General features: G+C 45.6%; 1 protein-coding gene across 2 annotated transcripts; it reads right to left on the bottom strand.

The window, feature by feature from the left end:
* Positions 1-2,235: 2,235 nt before the first annotated feature.
* LOC111148980 (quinoid dihydropteridine reductase) lies at positions 2,236-20,467 on the bottom strand. Of its 2 annotated transcripts, XM_022505838.1 has the most exons (7): positions 20,328-20,467; positions 18,052-18,144; positions 13,510-13,606; positions 10,542-10,682; positions 6,548-6,656; positions 5,107-5,190; positions 2,236-2,926 (listed from the first exon to the last, which is right to left on the bottom strand). In XM_022505838.1, the coding sequence occupies exons 1-7, from the start codon at positions 20,424-20,426 to the stop codon at positions 2,821-2,823; spliced, it is 729 nt and encodes a 242-aa protein (XP_022361546.1). In that variant the 5' UTR covers positions 20,427-20,467; the 3' UTR covers positions 2,236-2,820. The 2 variants fall into 2 exon arrangements, with proteins under 2 accessions (XP_022361546.1, XP_022361547.1); XM_022505839.1 differs by lacking the exon at positions 18,052-18,144 and having other exon boundaries at positions 20,328-20,466.
* Between the last annotated feature and the right edge of the window lie 1,571 nt (positions 20,468-22,038).

Here is a 22,038-nt window from a genome sequence, read left to right as displayed (position 1 = left end):
TGTGCAGAAGCTTTTGATCTTGATGAAGTCCCAAAAGTTCATTTTCTCTTTTGTTTCCTTTGTCTTTGGAGACATATCTTGAAAGAAGTTGCTGTGGCTGATATCGAAGAGGTTACTGCTTATGTTCTCCTCTAGGATTCTGATGGATTCCTGTCTCACGTTGAGGTCTTTTATCCATTTCGAGTTTATCTTTGTGTACGGTGTAAGAGAATGGTCAAGTTTCATTCTTCTACATATAGCTGTCCAATTTTCCCAGCACCATTTATTGAAGAGACTACAGCCACTTTGGAGAAGTGTGGAGATTCCTTAAGAAATTAAAAATAGAGCTTCCCTATGACCCTGCAATTGCACTACTGGGTATTTACCCCAAAGATACAGATGTAGCGAAAAGAAGGGCTATCTGTACCCCAATGTTTATAGCAGCAATGGCCACGGTCACCAAACTGTGGAAAGAACCAAGATGCCCTTCAACAGATGAATGGTTAAGGAAGATGTGGTCCATATACACTATGGAGTATTATGCCTCCATCAGAAAGGATGAATACGCAACTTTATCAACATGGACAGGACTGGAAGAGATTATGGTGAGTGAAATAAGTCAAGCAGAGAGAGTCAATTATATGGTTTCACTTATTTGCGGAGCATAAGGAATAACACGGAGGACATGGGGAGAGGGAGAAGGGAGTTGAGGGAAATGGAGGAGGAGATGAACCATGAGAGACTATAGGCTCTGAAAAACAACCTGAGGATTTTGAAGGGGTGGGGGGTGGGAGGTTGGGGAGGTGATGGGTATTATGGAGGGCACGTATTGCATGGAGCACTGGGTGTGGTGCAAAAACAATGAATTCTGTTACGCTGAAAAGAAAAAAAAAAAAAGAATATCCTGTCCCCTTCAAAGGTCCTTCAGGCTGGTCTAAGAACCAAGTGGACACCGAAACAGATTAACAGGGTATCAAATTTAATAATACACGTATGGGGAATCCACACAGACATGGAAATTCCAAAGACAGGCAAAATGAGCTACATAAGTCATCCCGAACTAAGGAGCAGGGGGTAGGGGTCTGGGTTTTCGAAGAGAAAACATAATTCACAGGCAATAGAAGAGCAGATGTTTGGTAATTCGGTGTTTGCCCTGTCATACAGATGGGTCATTCAGATAAAACTTCTCTGCTAATAACCCTTATTCTGGGAAAGATGCCCACTTTAGATTCTTCTGTGTAGTTAAGAGAGGGGCCCAAGTTTCTCTTGAGCCCATGGGGTCTTGCCTGCCTTCAGCTCAAAATATGCATCTGGCCCAAATGGCCCATTTGGGGTGGCTTGCCCTTGGTCCCCACAAAGTACAGTGTCTAGGGTCCGAAAAGTCCCCTCAAATAGTTAAATGCAGAACTGCCAAATGGCCCAGCAACCCCACTCTACCCAAAGAACTGAGAACAGGTCCCCCCACCAATGCTCCCAGCAGCACCAGTCACATCAGCCAAGAGGCAGAAACCATCCACGTATGCATCAACGCAGGAGGGGATAATTGCTGCCTACACAAAGAAATACTGTTAGCCACAGAAAGGAACAAGGTACGGACACCTGGCTCCTTCGTGGGTGAGCCTGGAAAACACGCAGAGTGAGAAGCCAGGCACCAAAGGCTGCACGTTACTGGACTCCACTCACATGACAAATCCAGAACAGGCCACTTCACAGACTGGAAGCAGACTCATGGTTGCCAGGGCCTGGAGGCACGCATGGGGAATGAGAAGCAACCGATCAGTGGGGATGGGGTTTCATTTGGGGTGATGAGTGTATTCTGGACCTAGACGGTGGTGGTGATTAAAGAGCACTGTGAACACACTAAATGCTACTGAATTTTCCGCTTTAAAATGCTTAATTTTGTTATTTGAATTTTACCTCAATAGAAATCTTTTTAAAGAATCAAAAAAACAAGCACTAGGGTGGCTCAGTCGGTTCAGAGTCTGCCTTCGGCTCAGGTCAGGATCCCGGGGTCCTGGGATCAAGCTCCACGTGGGGCTCCCTGCTCAGTGGGTAGCCTGCTTCTTCCTCTCCCTCTGCCTGCTGCTCCCCCTACTTGTGCTCTTGCTCTCTCTCTCTCTCTCAGACAAATAAATAAAATCTTTAAAAAAGAAAGAAAACACTTATCTCGGGCTTTGAGTCCACCCTTTCCCCTGACGGTTGTAGGTTCATCTGTATCTGTATTTAAGACGCGGCTGATGAAAGAAGACGACACAATAAATGAAGTGCATTTATTAGCAAGATAAACTCCAAATGACCACAAGTAGTTCTGCTGCACTTTTGGCAACTGTACAGGAAGAAGGCGTCTCAACAGAATCCACGGGATTTTAGTTACACCACAAAAGGAGTTGTAAGGCAGTTCAATTTGAGGCTCCAACAACAATATCCACGACATAAATGTCACATTCAAAAATAACTCAGGCCCCCCAAACATCCCCCCTATCAACAACCCTCTGAACTGGGCAGGCGGGTCAACAGCCACCGTCAGGGACAGAGAATCGGGAGTCTCAAATGCAATTCGAGATGACACAAATACAAGAGGGGCCCATTCAACACCTCTTAACTCGCATCGCTGACACAGACTGAAGTGCCATCTGCGGGCCTCTACCCTCATGTATCTTTTTTATTTCCCATAAACATTTTACACTGTCCGGGGAGGAAAAATGCACATTGGGAAAGAGGAAAAACAGGACTCGCTATCTCGTACCACAAACAGGGATTACAGAAAACACGGGGCTGGACACAGCCACGCTGAGACAAACGACTCATCTGGCAGGTCCCGAGGAGGCACTGAGATGAAGCTTAAAAATACGCCGGGGTGAGCTCTGTCTTTCCCTCTGTGGTTACCACCTGGATCAGGCTCCCTGAGCTCGGTCGGTTTTTCCCTGTGATCCAGTCATGGAAGGTTCTAGAACAAAGAAGATCAGCTTTACATTTTCAAAGCAAAAATCTGAACACATGCTTCTATTCCCACCAGTGGCTTGGAGGAAGAGGAGAGCAGCAGCAGCCGTGGGAAAAGCCACAGATACACACACCCGGGCCCCTCATAATCTCAATATTCATTCGAATTTCCAAGTGGCAGGATTCAGCGAGATTTTAACTTAAGTACATTTGTATTCTTCTTCATTGTTGGAATCCTTTATAACCCAGCACTGTGATTTTAAGTGACTAAAAAGAAACCTTAACTATTTAATTCTAAGAGATAAGAGATATATTTTACTCTATTACTTTCCTAGAAATTTAAAAGAAAAATTCATTTTTTTTCTTTTTTAAGGAAACAAAAATGGAACACCCACAGCAATGGGCAAAGATACAAAAAACAGACTATTAAAATACAATATATTAAATGCAGGAATGGGGGGGAATTAACGCTCTGTGTGGAAGGAGGGAACCCTGCTTGGGAAGACCTCTAAGAAGATAGAAATTAAAAAGGACACAGCACATTCATGTAAATGTTCGAAAAATTATCAGCTACTTGTTATACCTAACAGTAACCTGACCAGAGCTGACATTTAATGTCAAGTCATTCGAGGGCCCACCCTTGACAGCTGAAGAATCCGAGAGCCTTATTACATGAGCCCAAAGACCAAAGCACGGCTGAAACTCCCTGACATAACATCCATGACCCTTCTCTGGGGCCAGGCAGGGCTTAGGGAAGTCTCTGAAGGAGACTGGTTTTGAAGCTGGATGTGTCAGCACGTGTGTGTTACTTACACATGTATCAAACGGTCTTATTTCTTCATCTTCCTCATTAGTCTGCCGTAGACGAGGGAGAACACCAAGCTCCAGACATTCAAGGCACATTTCATGCCACTTTGCCAAGTGAGTTTTCAAATCCCACAAATGGTATCGTGATTTCTGGGACAAAGGAGGGCTATCCCAGCCACCCTCTGTGGATCTACAGCTTGGCTCTAATTCACACACATGACCCCAGATGTTGCATCTAGAACCTAGGTCATGGATGTGGTTGGGAAGTGTTGGCTTTTAAAAAGAAGCTTAAATGCAAAACCCAATTCAAACCCTGGGAGGCAGAAAGAACTGTGGGCCCTATTAAGACCACGGGCTCAGCAGCCACACCCTTCGGCTCAAATCTCGGCTCTGCTATGTGATCTTAGGCACGTTCCTTACTCCCCAGCTTCCAGGCCTCCAAGTCCCCAAACCTTAAATAAAGATAAGAGCACCACCCCCACTGACTTGCTATGAACATTAAATAAGATAATAGTTAAGGGTTTAAAACGGTGCCTGGCACATAAAAAGGACTACTTAAAACTAATCCCAAACATCAGATAAAAGTCCCTGGTATCTCTCAATTTAATGAAAAAGAGATGTAACCTCAGGCCAGAAGCACATCCCAAACCTGGCCCACACCGATGCCAGCAGGGGGAAGGTCAGCCCCAGCTCAGTGAGGGCAGGGACTGCTCCTTATCCATCTCCCTTGCCCAGGGCCCAGCACAGCACCTGGCCCACAGTGGGTGCTTAGGGAGTACATCTTACCACATGGAGAGCTTTGGGGAACTGAGATCTAGACACACACAACAGAGTGAGAAAGCTCACTCTTTCTCTGTGATCTTCAAATGCCACCCAAATTCACAAAGGGCTGAATGGGATTTGGGGAATATAGGACACTTTCTGTAGGTCTGTGTCTCAGTGCTAATTCAGACACAGGAGCCCCGATGTGCCCTAGATCAGCATCTTACCCCCAGACCGCTGCTCCCCTTAGCAGAGATGACAATGTTAACAGGAGTAGAGGTTTACGGAACACCTACTACATGGGTCAGACATCGTGACAAGCCAAGCGTTCCCACATGTAATCCCCCTCACAGTTATGAAGGACTCCATTATACAGATGGGGAAACTGAGGCCTGGAGCAGTGAGACAATGTGCTCAAGCCAGTCAGCTCAAGATTCAGAGGTCAGCACTATCAAGCCCCCTCTGAGATTCACAGGGATGTGTGACACACCCTCGGGGGCCTGGTGACCTCACAGAGCTGTGTGTTAGCTAAGATAACACAGCTTGTCCCCCAGTCTATAAAAGGTGGACAACTGAGGCAGGCAGCTGCCCATATTATGACACCATGTCAGTACTCACTCAACCAGGAACTCCAAGGGCGTCCAGGAACTGAAGTCGGCCTCGGGCATGGATTTCCTATTCATTGGGGTATCCAGGGTCACCCTGCAGGGCACAGACACAGGGCTGTTGTGTGTACCTGCTGGCTCTCAGAATTACAGCCTCCCCATCCTCCTCAGCTGGGAAAATGCACAATGAGCCTCTGGCACCAGGGGTGGCCACACTTACACAGAAAGGTCCCATGAGGACAGTCAGAGGGAAGCCAGGGAGCCCTCCACACTTATAGATATCACGTCCGAACCTAACTCAGGGAGGTGTTTCATGACTCACCCTCCAGGCAGACAGGAACAAAATGAAAAAGTCTCTTTTAAAACACAGTCCTGCCATTTCTTAAGTATAGTCAAATAAACTGCTTCGCTGCTTTTATCTTTACTCCATGCCCTAAAACGTAGCAGACTCGTCTCTCAGGATTTTTTAAGGGTACTAAAAATAATATTCCCTTAAATATGGGAAAAGTCTCATCCTTTGTTTTTGTGGCTGTTTTCTGTAAAACCTCGAGATTTTCAACAAGAAAATACAGAATGCAGACAGGTATGACTCTCCCAAGAACATTCAGACCTCAGGAATCATTCAAAACAGCTGGAGGAGGTCACCTGGGTGGCTCAGTTGGTTAAGCAACTGTCTTTGGCTCAGGTCATGATCCTAGAGTCCCGCATCGGGCTCCCAGCTCAGCGGGGAGTCTGCTTCTTCCTCTGACCTTCTCATCTCTCATTCTCTCTCTCTCTCTCTCTCTCTCAAATAAATAAATAAATAAAAGCTTTTAAAAAAAAAAAACAAAACAGCTGGGGAGCAGGTCACAGACTCACAGAAGCTCACAAGTGAAAGGGAACCAGAAATCCCAGGACCCTCTCGGTTCCAATGTCTACTTTCTAGAACTGCCGGCAAGAGGCAAGCCAGTCGGTGCTAGAATCCTTCCAGCAGGAAGGAACTATACCTCCAAAGCAGCTGCCTTGCCTTGGAACGGCTGACTAGGGACCCTCCTCCTGGTCACAAATAGGAGCATCTCCCAGTTTCCCACATTCTCTCAGACCCCATCCCCTACCACACACAAACACTAAATACAATCTCTCTTCCACTGACCTTATAACTTAAAAGAACTATACGTATCAAAATAAAATGTGTAGGCTACGTTTAATAAGGAGGAACAGAGGGACAGATAGAGGGAAGGAAAAAAAACCCGGAAAGAAAAGAGGCAAGACAAACAGACCCACCCCTCAGCCAATCAACCACTCTGGACAGCCCGGGGACATGCCCAACATCTGAAGAAGCATCTTCAGGGCCTCTGGCAAATTCTAGAAGCCAAGACAACAGCACACACAAGTCCCTGGTGGAAAGCTACTCAAATGTTAACTCTTGGCAGTGGGGCAGAGGTGGGTAGGGACCGGGAAGCCCCACCACTTACGGGAGCACGGCAACCGCTGCAGAGCCAGAAGGCATGCCGCTATTCTTCCCAGCGAGGCTCTGGCACAGCTGGTGTACAGCGCCCTTGGCCATGCCGTAGCCGATCATCCCTGGGGAAGGGGGAGAAAACAGTTCAGTGACCAGTGGCCACCACGAGTGTGTCCAGAGACCATAGCACCAGTCTTGGAGGAAGAGAAGGATGGACACCTGTAGAGAGAAGGAAAGGGACATAATATTCAAGTGTTCCTGTTACTCACCCCACAGTTCACATTTATCATAAAAACCATGAGGTCGATCTTATTTTTACCGCTGACCAAACCGAGGCGCAGACAGGATGCGAAACGTGCCCAGGCTCACACACAGACTTGCTTCGAGGTTAGAGGCCAGGCAAGAGCTGCGTCTAAACCCTCAGATCAATACATGCTCAAGGGCAAGATGGAGCAGTCATCTGGAGAGCAGGCTGCCCAAGTTCAAGTCCCAGCTCCTCCACTCACCGCTAAAGAAATCACAGCCAAGTTTTCAAAACTTTTCTAATCCTGTTACCCCATCTGGAAAATGGGGAGAAACTACCTGACTGTGGGTTCAGCCCAGGACAGGTGCTCAATAAATGTTTCCCGTCAAAGTGACAGCAGTAGTGTGCCCCACTCACTGTTTATAAGGAATAGCAGTTGAACAATTCTCACATTTTAAGGATACACACAATCTATTAATCTTCCTTTCCTCCCGCCTGGTTGGTGAATGTTTGCTGAATGAAGCAAGGCATGCATTTCACTAGGTCCGGTTTCCGTCTGTCCCACAGGTGGCAAGAAACCGGTCTCTCTCCCCAATGGGACCCAGCTGTAGATTCTCTCTAACCAACAACAACCAAGTAAGTAAACACCTCTCCTCCTTCAAAAAACCACTGTTTCTTCTGGAGATCAGCAGCCTTCTTAGAAAAACTCAGCAAGCATGCTGTTCAAGGTATTAACAGACGAGAAGGCCATCAAAAATCCAGGGGAGGTGGGGACCACAGCCCAGCTAAGGAACCAATCACTGCGCTCTCCAACAGCAACCTTGAATTGCAAAAGAGGGTCAAGGTCTCAAAGCGCTACTGAGAAGCACAAGAAGATTTCGCCATCTCTGGCTTCTCTGTCTCATCTGGGAAAGGAAACCAACAATGATATAAAGATCTAACACACTCTGCGTGATTAAAATTAACCAGCACACGAATCTTATGCACGCAGCCCCAGGCCCCAGCAGACACGCAAGGCCCCCTCCTCATTCCATTCAAACAACACGAAGAAGAAAGAAACCAGCAACCAGCAACAAGCTACCAGAGACCCTTATGACTTAATTCCACAGGATTCCACACAATGTAGGTAAGGGGATCATTTGCAAGATGCATTCATGGAGAAGATAAACACTTTCCTCCCAATTATTAAAATGATCAGTGTAGTCCCTAAAGACTGATTTCCAAACACAGCACAGGTCCCTAGGTGGTAAACAAGTAATCACCTTCCTTCTAATCATTTATCCACCAGGAGATGCTATAGATACAAGCCTGGACACTGAAGGGTGAGGTTTTCTGAGTACTTTTCCAAGAGAAAACTCTCCAATTTTGAACAACCTTTCTTTTTTTTTTTTTTTTTAAGTTTTATTTATTTATCTATTTCAGAGAGAGTGAGAGAGAGAGAGCATAAGCAGAGGGAGCGGCAGAAGGAGAGGGAGAAGCAGGCTCCCCACTGAGCAGGGAGCCTGATGTGGGGCTCGATCCCAGGACCGCAGGACCACGACCCAAGCCGAAGGCAGTCACCCAACCCACTGAGCCATCCAGGCACCCTTTGAACAACCTTTCTTAAAAAAACAAAAACAAAAATCTTTCATGTGCTTGAAGGACCACTAAGCCTGTTCATCATTTACTTTTGGATTATGCATAGATTTCCCCAGATTACTCTGGGATCTGAATCAAATTTAAAAGACCTCATGACTCAAATGCATTTAACAACATCTAACTAAGAACTTAAACATGAACAAGCTTATTAATATACAAAGCAGAAATAGCTGGGCTTTTAACATCAGTCTGAAATAAATAATAATGAAAGTTCACACTGACCACTGACTCTATAATTTAATCTTTCTAAGCCATTTATACCCATTAAGATATTTACAAGTCTCAACTACCACACAGAGGTGGTACAATTATTTATCCCCATTTTACAGATGACAAAACTGAGGCTCAGATAAGTTAAATAACTTGCCAAATACTGCACAGTAAGCGACCAAACCACAACAGAAAACCAATCAGTGTGGTTCCAAAACAATGCAGTCTTAGCCAATATCCAAAACTATAAATAAAAAAGATATTTAAAAGCCAAAATAAAGGAAAAGACTGTTTTGTTCTTTAGAAAAATTAGTCTTTTGGTCATAGGGTTTTCTTTTTTAAATGTCAAGCTATAAACTTACTCATTTCTCTACTCACTTTCTAGTGCCTCTGTTCTATGTCACCTTTAATAAAAATCAGATCTCAACCACACTAACATCTAACATTTACAGAGCTATAATTACTGCAAGAGCCATGGGCGTGTAAGATCACAGGCTCCAAGACATCTAATATGAAAACGAGTGCCAAGAAATTGTTAATTTGTAAGAGCCTCACACTTCAGTGACTTGCATTAAAATTGAAAAAGGTGCTCGAGATCTCTACCACTTACTAAAAAGCACCTCCTCCCCAAAAAACCTCCCTTCCTTTTTTTAAGAGAAGAGCTTACTTAGGTAGCAGAGGGAGACACTTTCTGCCTCTCTGTGCTGTTCCCCTACCCCACTTAAATTTCATTAGCCTTATCCCAAAGGGAGGGTTATGGATTGACTTGTACCCCCAAAATTCATATGTTGGAATCCTAACCTGTGGTACCTCAGAACGTGACTGTATTTGGAGACAAGGTCTTTAAAAGGGTCATGAAGTTACAATGAGGTCTTTGGGCCCTAAAGTAATGTGACTGGTGTCCTTACAAGAAGAGGGGATCAGGACAGACACACAAAGGGAAGACCACAAGAGGACACAGGGAGCAGCCGTCTGAAAACCAAGGAGAGAGGCCTCAGAAGACACCTAGCCTGCCGACACCTCTGTCTCAGGCTTTCCAGCCCCAGGAACTGTAAGAAAATAAGTTTCTCTGTTTACCCCTGAGGCCACAGTCCACTGTCACGGCAGCCCCAGGAAACGAAGAGGAAGGAAAAACGCCAAGGAAAACTCGCATCTGTGTGGTGTAAGAGAAAAGATACACAATTTAGAAAGGATCAGGGTTTTGGTTCAAAGTAAATCTGCAGTTCACTGATGCCATCATGACCCATCACTTCACTGAACTTCCAGTCTGCCTGCCTGTAAAAGGCAAGAGAAGAACTACCCACCTCAGGATTCAGTGAGAATATACACAAGAGGACAGGAGCAGCTGTAAGAGGGCTGGGCCCGTGCTGGGCACTGGATATGCGTCCATGCCTCCAATGCCTCATGGCTACACATCGGTGTGGCATTACTGCCACTTACAGTGAGAAACTACAGCAGAATTTGGTCAAAGACATCAAAGAATCTGTTCAAAGCCCCTCGGCTCTGGTGGAGAAACCACTGCTGGCTTCTCTTACCCCACAACCCCCATTTCCAGAGGCTGAGCTGCTTCCCGGGGACATGCAGACACTCTGCCATGAAGATAAAACTTGTTTATTAACTGATCAGTATCTGGCTCAGCACCATGCCTTGAAGGGTAGATCTCTGACACGGGAAGCCGGTGGGAATGCCAGATTACAGGACTCTGTCCCCAGACCAGCATGAAGACAATGCACCTAGAAGGGTCAGGAGTCCTCCCCCTATAAAGATCCAGGCCTCAAGGAAGCCAACTCCACCCAGCTGTAAAGCATCTTGGAGGGTGAGGGGCTCCCAGGTCCCTGACCTCAGGGACGCACCCAGCAGCCCAGGAGGGAAGGGGGAGTGCTCCCTTTTCACAGACTGGGAAATGAAGGCTTACCTGGAGTCCCATCCAGAGCAGCCTTGGCACCAGCCAAGGTCAGGAGGCCTCCTTCCTTGAGGTGCCTGGTGGCCAGGTGGCTGGAGATGGTCGACGTCCATATGCTTTGCTTCCACATCAGGTCACAGTTTTTAAAGAGAGCTGAGTGGAGAAAGAAAAACATGTGAGCTCGGCATCTGCAGGAAAGACAGTGGAAGGTGAGTTCCACTCATGGCGTCACGAGGCCCCAACAGCGACTCCTCCCCTCCTTGTCCCCAGCGACAAGGTCCAGTCCAAACGGCACAGGGCCTGTAGTCAGAGACTTGAGTTCGAAGCCAGACCACAGGATTACCGGAGTCTCAGCTTCCTCAATGTTAACTAATACTCTGGATTGGCTCTAACTAAAAAATTGTTTTCTTTATAAAGGGCAAGAGACTCAGAGTAAGAACCTGTAAGTCTAAGTCATGTTCTACCTGGAATAAAAGTCTGAGGGACTAGTAGAGGGATTTTATAGAGCTACATTTTTTATGCCTGAAAGTTTAATGCCAGCTTTAAAGATTCTTTAAAAGAGAGCTGATAAAACAACCACTTCACGCTTATTTTCACCCTCTGGCCTTGCCTGAGATGTGGCGGGGAGTAAGTGCTAATGTACATCCCATCACCCACGAGGCAAGAGAGAAAGAAGCCACAAGCCAGAGAGAAAGGCCTCCTGATACAGGAGGACAGGTCATCAGGCAGAGATAACCTGGGCACTGAATTTCCCAGCTACCAAGGACTAGACCAAAAAAAAAAAGTCATCAATTCTTGTTTCCAAAACACACAAAAGGCTATGAGGGTGTTTTGCCAATCTGATCACTCCACAAAATACCAATTTTACATGTAACTGATTTCACAGAGAAATCAATTCCTTTTTATAGAGCTTTGACTGATACACAAAGAAGGAATGACAGAATTTAAAAACCACGGACTCAGGCAGAGATTATCAATGGAGGCTTAACACCACTAGGTTTGGGGAATTTGAGACCCTCAAGAGGCTTAGAAATAGGACATTCACACACGATGCCCACATAGCATCCCACAATCACTAACTACCAACATGAAAACGTTACCTTCACAATGGCAGTCTGTCGCTACCACCTTAACCGAGCACCCAATTGACATCACTGTGGGTGGCGACATGATCTGACCTCGTTAAGTATCCCAACATGATGTCACATGAAGCACACATCACTCAGGAGGAACACTCACCTCCAAAATATTTAACCTGGATCTAAGTAAGTCTCTTGATCTAAATTCTAGTTCACAGGAAATACCATGGACAAGGGAACAAGGTACGTGACACCTTAAAGAAATGGACAAATTCAGTATGTAGGACAGTCTATGAGAAAAGTGCCCTGAACACACCAAGTCTATCATAGGAAAAAAAAAAAAAAATTCTAGATTAAGGGACTAAAAACAACAAAATGCAATGCACAAACCCTGACTAGAACATTTAGGTGGGGAAAAAAAAATGATACAAGATCTGGAATAAATTAAGGAATCTGAATACAGCCTGAGTATTAGTAATCTTATGGAACCATTATTAATTTTCTTAGGGAGGTCCATGGTATTATGAGAATGTAGGAGAATGGGTTTACTCCCTAAAGATGCATGCCGAAGAGTGGCACAATGTCAACTTACTTTCAAATGGTTAACAAAAAAAATACACACACAGGACACACACACACCAGAAAGAGAGCAGGAGTCCAGCAAATGTTAATTACTGAATCTAGATATGTACACAAATCATAACAAGGAAGAAAAATAAGTAAGTAAATATGTTTTTGGTTATTTTTAAAAGATTTTATTTACTTGACAGAGATCACAAGCAGACAGAGAGGCAGGCAGAGAGAGGGAGAGGAGGAAGCAGGCTCCCTGCTGAGCAGAGAGCCCAATGCGGGGCTCAATCCCAGGACCTAGGGATCATGACCTGAGCTGAAGGCAGAAGGTTTAACCACTGAGCCACCCAGGCGCCCTAGTAAATACGTTTTTAAAAAATGTTTCAGTGTCAGGCAACCATAAAAATTTCGTTAATATTTTATTATTTCCAGATGTTCATGTTTTCAACTAAAATATATTTTCAACTAAAATATATATACATATTAAATTTACCTCCTACACTTATATATAAGTAAGGGCACAGTGCATTCAACTTTTTTTTTAAATTTATTTGACAGGCAGAAATCACAAGTAGGCAGAGAGAGAGGGGGAAGCAGGCTCCCCGCTGAGCAGAGAGCCCAATGTGGGGCTCGATCCCAGGATCCTGAGATCATGACCTGAGCTGAAGGCAGAGACTTAACCACTGAGCCACCCAGGTGCCCCACTTCTTTCAACTTCTGTTCTTTCAACTTCTCTGTATGCTTGAAAATTTCCATAGTAAGTTGAAAAACATATTCAGCTTTATTTTTTTAAGTAACCATTTTTTATTTATTTATTTGAGAGTGAAAGAAATCGAGAGACAGAGCACCACGGAGGGGGGAGGGGCAGGGAAAGGGAGGAGCAGACTCCCTGCTGAGCAGGGACCCTGGGAGCAGGGACCCTGGGATCATGACCTGAGCCTAAGGCAACCGACTGAGCCATCCAGGTGCCCCTATACTCAGCTTTAATACACACACAGTTTTGAGTCTGACTTTCAGAAGGATCTCTCCATTTCTCACATATCCTCCAGTTCCCAGTAAGAGGCCCTGAAAGATTAGGGTGGACACAATGTTGATTTCTTTCTGCTTCTATTCTAAACTTCAAACTCAACGTCCCTTTTCCCTAACCCTCTTTTATGGGAAGTTTTTCCTTTATCTGTCACATGGGAGGTTAATCCCTACCTCTCCGAGCTATTGCAAAGCTTCTGGGAGAATACAGAAAACATGTGGCCCGGCACACGGGATGGACCCAATCCGTGCCAGCTGGACAAAGAGCAGAGTGGAATGAATGATTAATGCAGAAAAAGACTCACACTTGGATTTGGCGTTGCCTCCAGCCCAGCCTCCAGCCACACAAAGGATCGCGTCCACCTTCTCCTCACCCAAGAGCTTTCCGACCTCAGCAGTCACCTTAAACAAAGCGGACAAAAAAGTGCATAAACCGTCAGGTAAACCTAAACAAGCTAACATCTTCATGGACACCTCTGTTTATTTTTCACTTCGTTTCAAAGTCAGTTAACAGCACTGGCAATGAACACTTTGAAAGACTGGATGCACGACCAATCTACAATAAGCATTTTGGATAAAGAAAATTCAATGTGATTTTTACAAAGCAATCTAGAGTCTTCTCTGGAGCATCCTGAAGGGCTGGGACCTAAGCATGCCTCGAATAAAACAACGGGAGTAAAGTTAGGAGAAGGCTTTAAAATTTAAAGAATTCACCGAGAGCTTCACTGCCCACAACTAACCTTCTGGTGTATTTCTTTCCAGACTTTCTTCACGCATCACAGAAACACTATCTGAGATAATCAATTCTTTTCTCCCCTCCATACAAAAATCCCCAGAAGTGCAACTCCAAATCAAAATGCCAGTGAAAAATTATATTTTTTAAAAAGAGCAATAAAAAATAACTATACTTCAATTAAAAAAAATAAAAATAGTCAATGGCAAAATGTTGGTCAATACCAGATACATGGTGTTCATTTATCTCTCTACTTCTGTTTGAAATTTTTGAAGTGTTGAAAATATACACTGTCCTTTTGTTACAATTTATCAGAACAAAAATCTGGCAAGACAGGCAATTCTGGCCATCAACCACATGACCCTTTCGCACTTCTCTAGAATGGCTAAGATGACCTGACCCAAGTGGCAAGTGTTACCAATGGCAACATTTCAGTCCCCCACCTCTTTCCCCATCAATTTCTAAGGACTCCAATCACTGCCTCCAAGAGAAGGGTTGGGCAATGGAAACCAATCTCCCTACGCCCCATACCTACATCTTTCCTCTTAAGAAATTCCTGAATTTCCCTTGGTCTCTACTCACGAGTGTCTCACCTAATCCTGCCTTACGTTTGTCGACCTTCCTCCTATTACGCTGGTTGCCAGGCTGCCCCGGCCTCTCATTCTTAAACCAAGTCCTGTTACCAAGAGCCCAGATCCCAGCTGCCAGACGTTGGAGATCTTCCAATGTCCATATGTACACACAGCCCTGTGCATGTTCTACTCTTCAGGGAAGTATGGAGCCCACAGAAACAATGCGCCTGTTTGACTTGTTTTTACATTTGTGCATTTTAAAATTTCTCCCCCTTCAATTTTACTCTCTGCCCAATAGTTTTCCAAAGACTTAATGCCTTTAAGGGTGCCTGGGTGGCTCAGTCGGTTAAGCCGCCAACTCTTGATTTCAGCTCAAGTCATGATCTCAGGGTTGTGAGAGCAAGCCCCATGTGAGATTCTCCCTCTCCCTCTGTCCTCTCTCCCAAAAGAAAAAAGAAAAAAGAAAAAAAAAAAGATTTAATGCCTTTCTCACATCTTATCTCCTCACTGTCTCTAGTGAATTTCCTGCCTCAGGGGTCAATTTTACTCATATTAGGATTGAATTTCCTTTTCTGAAGCCTTAAAAACAAAAACTGGATGTCATGCCGTTTACCCAGAAATTCTTAACTAAGTGAGTGGCGGTTAGGGAGGGTTAAAGGTTTTAAAGTCTGAACTTGTAATAACTAAGGCATTGCTCCATCTTTCTCTTTAAAATGCACTGAGGTGCCTGGGTGGCTCAGTGGGTTAAAGCCTCTTCCTTCAGCTCCTCAGGTCATAATTCCAGGGTCCTAGGCTCTCTGCTCAGCGGGAAGCATGCCTCCCCCTCTCCCTCTGCCTGCCTCTCTGCCTACTTGTGATCTCTGTCAAATAAATAAAATCTTTAAAAAAAATTTTTTTTTAATAAAATAAAATAAAATGCACTGTCAAGTCTCAGATGGGGTCAATTTCAAAAACGCACATGACCTCAAAACCCTGCAATTAACAGGAAGAGACAAGACAATGAACACAGAAGAGCTGCCGATACCAAGCCCAGGTGCTTCCTTGCATTTACTTTGGCTCTCATTACTTGGTTCACATGGAGCTACGTTGCTGAGAGGCAGCTTAGCATGGAGTCAAGAGCGCAGATATCAAACCCCATTGCGCCGGTTCAAATCCCAACTCTGCCACCTCCTGCCTGTTTGACCTTGAGCAAATGCCAAAGCTTTTCTCTGCTTCAAATTCCCCATTTTGAAAAGAGAGATCAATCAGAAACTTTGTTTTGGGAGTGTAACAGAGATTAAGCAAGTTAAAGTGAATCAAGCACTTAGACCAGAGCCTGACATATAACATTGCCTAGCTGGGTTTTATTATTAAGCCCATTAAGGCCAACAGGTAATCACTGGGTTCAGCAAACATTAGGATCATGTCAAGAAAAGTAAGAACAAAAACCTATATTCTGGAATAAGTCAGCTGGCTTTTTGCATCCTAACCTCTGTCAAACAGATGCTGTAGAAAGAGCAAATGAGCAAGACAGTATGCTCAGTTTGGATTATTGTTTTTCATTTTTTAGACTTACACATGTGTACATTTGGAGAAATGGATTGGAAGGAAATACTGCAAAACATTAAGTACATAGTGGGGCTAAAATCCCCCCCACTTCTTTTTGCTTTACTTAATTTTCTACATCATACATGTATCACTTTTTTTTAAGATCTTGTTTTTTTAAGATCTTATTTATTTGACAGAATAGAAAGAGAGCAGAAGCAAGGGGAGTGGAAGACAGAGAGGGAGAAGCAGGCTCCCTGCTCAGCCTGATGTGGGGCTCAATCCCAGGACCCTGAGATCACAACATGAGTAGAAATCAAGGGTCAGATGCTCCACCAATGAAGCCATCCTGGCGCCCCGATAAGTCCCTTATTAGAAAATCCATGCTCCGGGGTGCCCGGGTGGCTTGGTGGGTTAAAGCCTCTGCCTTTGGCTCAGGTCATGATCTCAGGGTCCTGGGATCAAGCCCCGAATCAGGCTCTCTGCGCAGCAGGGAGCCTGCTTCCTCCTCTCTCTCTCTGCCTGCCTCTCTGCCTACTTGTGATCTCTGTCTGTCAAATAAACAAAATCTTTTAAAAAAAATAAAAGAAAATCCATGCTCCTTATCCACCACCAGCCAGCCTGTTCGCCATGTCACTTAAATGTCTGAAACTCGGTCTCCCAAGCTCCAACATGGGTCTATCCCCACCTGCCCACCTGCTTCACAGAGTGCTCACAGAAGTATGGCACACCACACAAAGAACAATGTGGAGATCTCCTTGGGAATGTGGGCTATAGCGCCAGCATGAGAACCACAGACAGCACAGTCCCCCAAACAGCTTGTGGGAACAGCTCTTCAGGAAAGACTAGACCACTGAGGGGCTTCTCTGATATTTACACCAAGATGGCCATCAACTTGTCAACAGTGTTCCTTCCAGGCAGCGGCAGGATCATGGGGAGAAACGGGTATTTCACTGTTTACTTACATATTTGTTTGACTTCTGGTTTTCAATAAGCTATCAGTTTATAATTTAAAAAAACCTCTTTTGTTAGTATTCATGCTTTGAACTGGGGAGCTCCACTTTTTAGAATGCATCCTAAGTAATCAGAGATGGAGACAAAGATGTTCACAGGATTCTTGGTAACTTAAAAAAGAAAAACTACAAAACCCTTACATGTGCAGGAAGTGGAAACTAAGAAAATTAAAAATCACACGCCGACAGCGTTGTTTTTTTTAAGATTATTTATTTATTTATTTGCCAGAGATCACAAGTAGGCAGAGAGTCAGGCAGAGAGAGAGAGAAAGAGGGGGGAAGCAGGCTCCCTGCTGAGCAGAAAGCCCAATGTGGGGTTTGATCCCAGGATGCTGGGATCATGACCTGAGCCTAAGGCAGCGGCTTAATCTATTGAGCCAGCCAGGTACCCCCAGAGGGTTTTTTTTAAAGTGACTGAAGTATTTAAATAAAGTGTTATGTCAAAAAAAAAAAAAAAAAAGCTCACCATGAAATATAAAATACAAGATTATCTCAAATTATGAAACTAAAAACATATAGTATGCATAGAAAAGACAAGAAAATGGGCCAAGGGACGCCTGGGTGGCTCAGTCGGTTAAGCCACTGCCTTCAGCTCAGGTCATGATCCCAGGGTCCTGGGATAGAGTCCTGCATCGGGCTCCTTGCTTGGTGGGGAGCCTGCTTCTCTCTCCGCCTCTGCCTGCCACTCTACCTGCTTGTGCGTACTCTCTCTCTCTCTGACAAATGAATAAATAAAATCTTAAAAAAAAAAAAAGGGAAAGAAAATGGGCCAAAACGTGAATAGTGAGCTAACCAGAAATGGGTTATGAGTAATTTATCTTCTTTGCATTTTTTTTTTGTTTTTACTTTTTCCAAATTTCCCTCAATGAGCTCAAATGGCTTTCCATAAGTAGAGAATACTAGTTGAAAAAAAAGAACATTCACCAGTGGAAACCACTCCCCCTCCCCCTCCATGGTCCCCCTACCACAGTGCTTGCAAACGTGGGGGTCCTTTTCTGGAATTACCTGGTCAGCCTGCTCTGTGAACGAGTCTGTCATTTTAACCACAACACTGGCACTGGCTTCTTCATTCTCCACCACATCGATGCTGGCAACCCACTAGCATGAAGAGAAAACAGCTTTGGTCAAGAGACAGTAAGCTATAATTCCATTAAAGATCCACACCCAGAAATGGGGACAATGGAGACAGGTAAGAGGCTTAAAAAGAAAACCCACTGGAGAAAGGATCTCACTCCTGACCTCCCGCCATCCTTACAGGGACACCTGGCTTCAGTCAGCCTACCCATGACCAAGCCCCAGCCTAGCCCAGCCCATCGGCCTCCAAACACCTCACCTTCTTCCTCCCCTCTCACCTCTGAAGCCAAACCGTCTACCTCCAGAGACCCCCTAGACCAGGGGTCTGCATAAATCTTCGTCTGTAAAGGCCCAAACATTTTGCTGGTCATACAGTCTGTGTCGAAAGGCTCAGATCTGCTATTTAAACCCCAGAGCATCCACAGACAATTTAGATAAACCAACAGGCGTGGCTATGTCCGGATAAAACTTCAGGCACTAAAACTCCAGAAACGTGAATTTCATGTAATTTTCACATGTCACAAAATAGTATTCTTTTCATTTTTCTCCCCCCACCAACCATTTAAAAATGTGAAAACAATCTTAGATCATGAGGTGTACAAAACCAGATGGCAAGCCAGATCCGGCCCTTGGAGGGCTAGAGTTTTCAGACCCCTGTCCTCAAGCACAGAGGAATGGCTTTGGGTCCTCATCCCACAAACTAGTGCCTTTCTCATGCCTGTTCATTGTTAACAATTAACAGGGTTAGCGTGAAAATTAACTGCAAGAGCTCCTGGCATGGGTAACACCCAGTTCTTTCTCAGAAAGTTCCAGTGACCCAAGGTCTGCAGGCCCTACAGATAGATATCTCTACCACAAGCTTTGAAGAACACAGCATTCATTCAAGAACACTTACTACTTCTATGTCACCAGCCACAGGGGATACAGACACAAAGAAAAGGTTGTATCCCAGCCCCTCCCTCCCAGGGCTCCTAGAAATGAAGAGATAGGGTAGGGGAGACAAGTAGAGAGGTCAATCAGCTTGCCAGATTGTGCCAAGTGCCCCCAACCAGGGGAACCCACAAGCCTCCCCTCTTGAATACACAGATACCAACAGAATCCACCATATTCAAGTCTGGGAAAGAGCAAACGAAATTAAGAGTATATAGGAACACAGTGTCTAGCCCGCGGCCAGCACTCCTTACCTGTTCCCACTCTCACCTCCGCAGACCTTGGAAGACGCCTCAAAACAGTCTTCCCAGGTTCAGAGTAGAAGCCGGTGGTGCATTTAGAATCTTTTCTAAGTCCTATACCAGATTCTGAACGAGAAGGAAACTCTCTCCCTCGTTCCTGGGCACCCTGGCCCAAGCTCCTGCGGCTACTAACTAAACCCCCCAGATGAAGCTCCCCAGAGCTCCACGACATTTTGTGCAAGTGACAGCTGCAGCGAGAAGACACAGGGCGGACCTCCACCAGGAATGTGCTGAGCCCTGCCTGGCGGCTGGGGTCAAGGTCTCTGACCACAGATCAGTTCCACTCCTACTTGCTTCCTGCAGGGAGCATTACCCGATTATGCAAAGTAGTTGAAATCTTTTCAAAACGAAGAAGCCACCAGCATTTGCAGCGCCCAGCCTTCAAAATACCACGTCCAAGGCTGGCTAAATGATGGGGTTAATTCCAGTAATACTAATAGCTAATCTTTCAACAGCTTACCACGAGTCAGGTACTTTAAATGATCTCATTCAATCCGCACAACCCCCTAAGGGACAGCTACTAACAACATCCCCATTTTACAGATGGGGAAACTGAGGCTCGAGGGCGTTAAGCAGTAAGTTCACGATTTTAGAGGTAGTAACCCGTGCCAGGCAGCCAAATTCCAGAACGTCCTTCTCACCGTCTCTCCCTGTACCCTCAAACCCGCTCCTCTTCATTCCCCTCTGGAATTCTCTCCGGAGCCATCCCTGACTTGCAGGGCCCGGCGGAGACCGAGCGAGCGGCCCCATCCCCCACCCCCTTGCAGAGCAAAGGCCGGCACCTGGGGCGTGAGCACGCACTCGTAGTCAGGAACAGCAGACTTGTGCAAGCACGTGCAAGCGCTCCTGTTTTGGGGCGCGCAGGGGCTCCGGCTTCGTCCGGTCAGCCCTCCCGGGCTAAACGGGCAGGGCCCTCTGCTCCCCAGTCATCTGCGTTCCCGCCCGCTACCGCCACCGGAGACCCGGCTGAATTACCCAGTTGCGGGCCCGGAACGCCTGCACGCATCTTGAGCCCAGCGCGCCCCTGCCGCCGTACACCAGCACCCGGCGCGCCTCGCCCGCTGCCGCCGCCATCCTGCTACTCCCGCCGGGCTCCCGAAGCTCAGAATGCCCCGAGCCCGAACGCTGCGCCCGGGATCGCCCGGCCCCGCCCCGGCCCGCCCACCGACCCCGCCAAGAGGGACCGCGTGGCAGCCAACCCCGCGTGGGGCCCGCTGCTGCCGCCTAGCGCGCGGCCACGCTGAGCGAGTATCTACACCCTGCAGGTGCGCCAGCAGAGCCCCGCGGCCCGCCCGCCTCTAGGTGCCAGGCACCCGCGGTGTGCAGGGCGCAGGGCTAAGGGTGGGGAGGGTGGAGAGCAGGTGTGCGCTCACGATGTTGAGAGTCCACTGGGGACACAAACAAAACCATGTATATATTTTACCTTTAAGTAAGAGTGCAGGCAATAATAATAATAATTTTAAATAAATAGATAGATATATTTTACCTTTAAGTAAGAGTGCAGGCAATAATAATAATAATAATTTTAAATAAATAAATAGATAGATAGATAAATAAATAAATAAATGGTGCAGGCTCTGAAGCTCCACGGCCTGGCTTCCCTGTTTAATAGCTGAGTGCTCCTAAGCAAATTGCTTAACTGCTCTGTGCCTCAGTCCCCTCTTAGTGAAATGGGAATACTAATGGTCTGTCCTCCTAGAGTTCTGGAAAGGATTTTTTAAAATAATACTAGAATACTGTGCAAGTGACAGCTGCAGCGAGAAGACACAGGGCGGACCTCCACCAGGGCGGAGCCACCTGGGTGGCTCAGTGGGTTAAAGCCTCTGCCTTCCACTCAGGTCATGATCCCAGGATCCTGGGATAGAGCCCCACATCGGGCTCTCTGCTCAAGCAGGGAGCCTGCTTCCCCCTCTCTCTGCCTACTTGTGATCTCTATCAAATAAATAAATAAAATCTAAAAAAATATACTAGAATACTTAGAGCAGTGTGTGGCCAGTAGTAGGAGCTCAATAAATGCCCATTGACATTATTAATATAATTACTTTTGCCACTCCTTCTGTTACCATCACTGCACATCTTAAGAGATTGAGTTTACGAGAAAGAAAATGCCAGGCTCTGTTAGTGGGGCCAGTTGGTACCATTTGGTGGGGCTTCACTGTGGACCTTTAACATTCCTGTCAAATGGGGTCTTACATACGGTCACAGAGGTCCAAGGACCCATTATTGGACTCACATCTTTAACTGTGTCTCTAGCAGACCAAGGCCTGTTGTACCATAAGTAGTCATATTTTTTAGAACTCTTGTAATAATTTTCATGGGTTTTTTTTTCTGTTTTAAAAGCATTAATTTGTGAAGTGTTAAACATTTAAAATATAGTATACTACAATTTTTGTATCACTGTTTTGGCAATATTATACATGTTTGTATCACCCTCTACCCGCACGCAGTATGTCATGCATATAGCAGACATACAGATGTTTGCTCAGTACCCTTGTGCCAGATAAGACACACAAAAATACCTTCTTGGAGAACAGGATGCCAACCGCAACACCATTTATCATCAGAAGCGTCATTACCAAGAACAGAATTACTAGAAGTCTAGATGAGGAGATTAACACCACTTATTTGATGCCCTCTGTATACCGTAATCTGAATGTGCTATTTCATTTTACTTTGTACAACAATC

Source organism: Enhydra lutris, unplaced genomic scaffold (genome assembly GCF_002288905.1).
Source record: "Enhydra lutris kenyoni isolate GAN:26980312 unplaced genomic scaffold, ASM228890v2 scaffoldscaffold21, whole genome shotgun sequence".
Taxonomy (NCBI): domain Eukaryota; kingdom Metazoa; phylum Chordata; class Mammalia; order Carnivora; family Mustelidae; genus Enhydra; species Enhydra lutris.
This window is presented reverse-complemented; position numbering and strand designations above follow the sequence as displayed.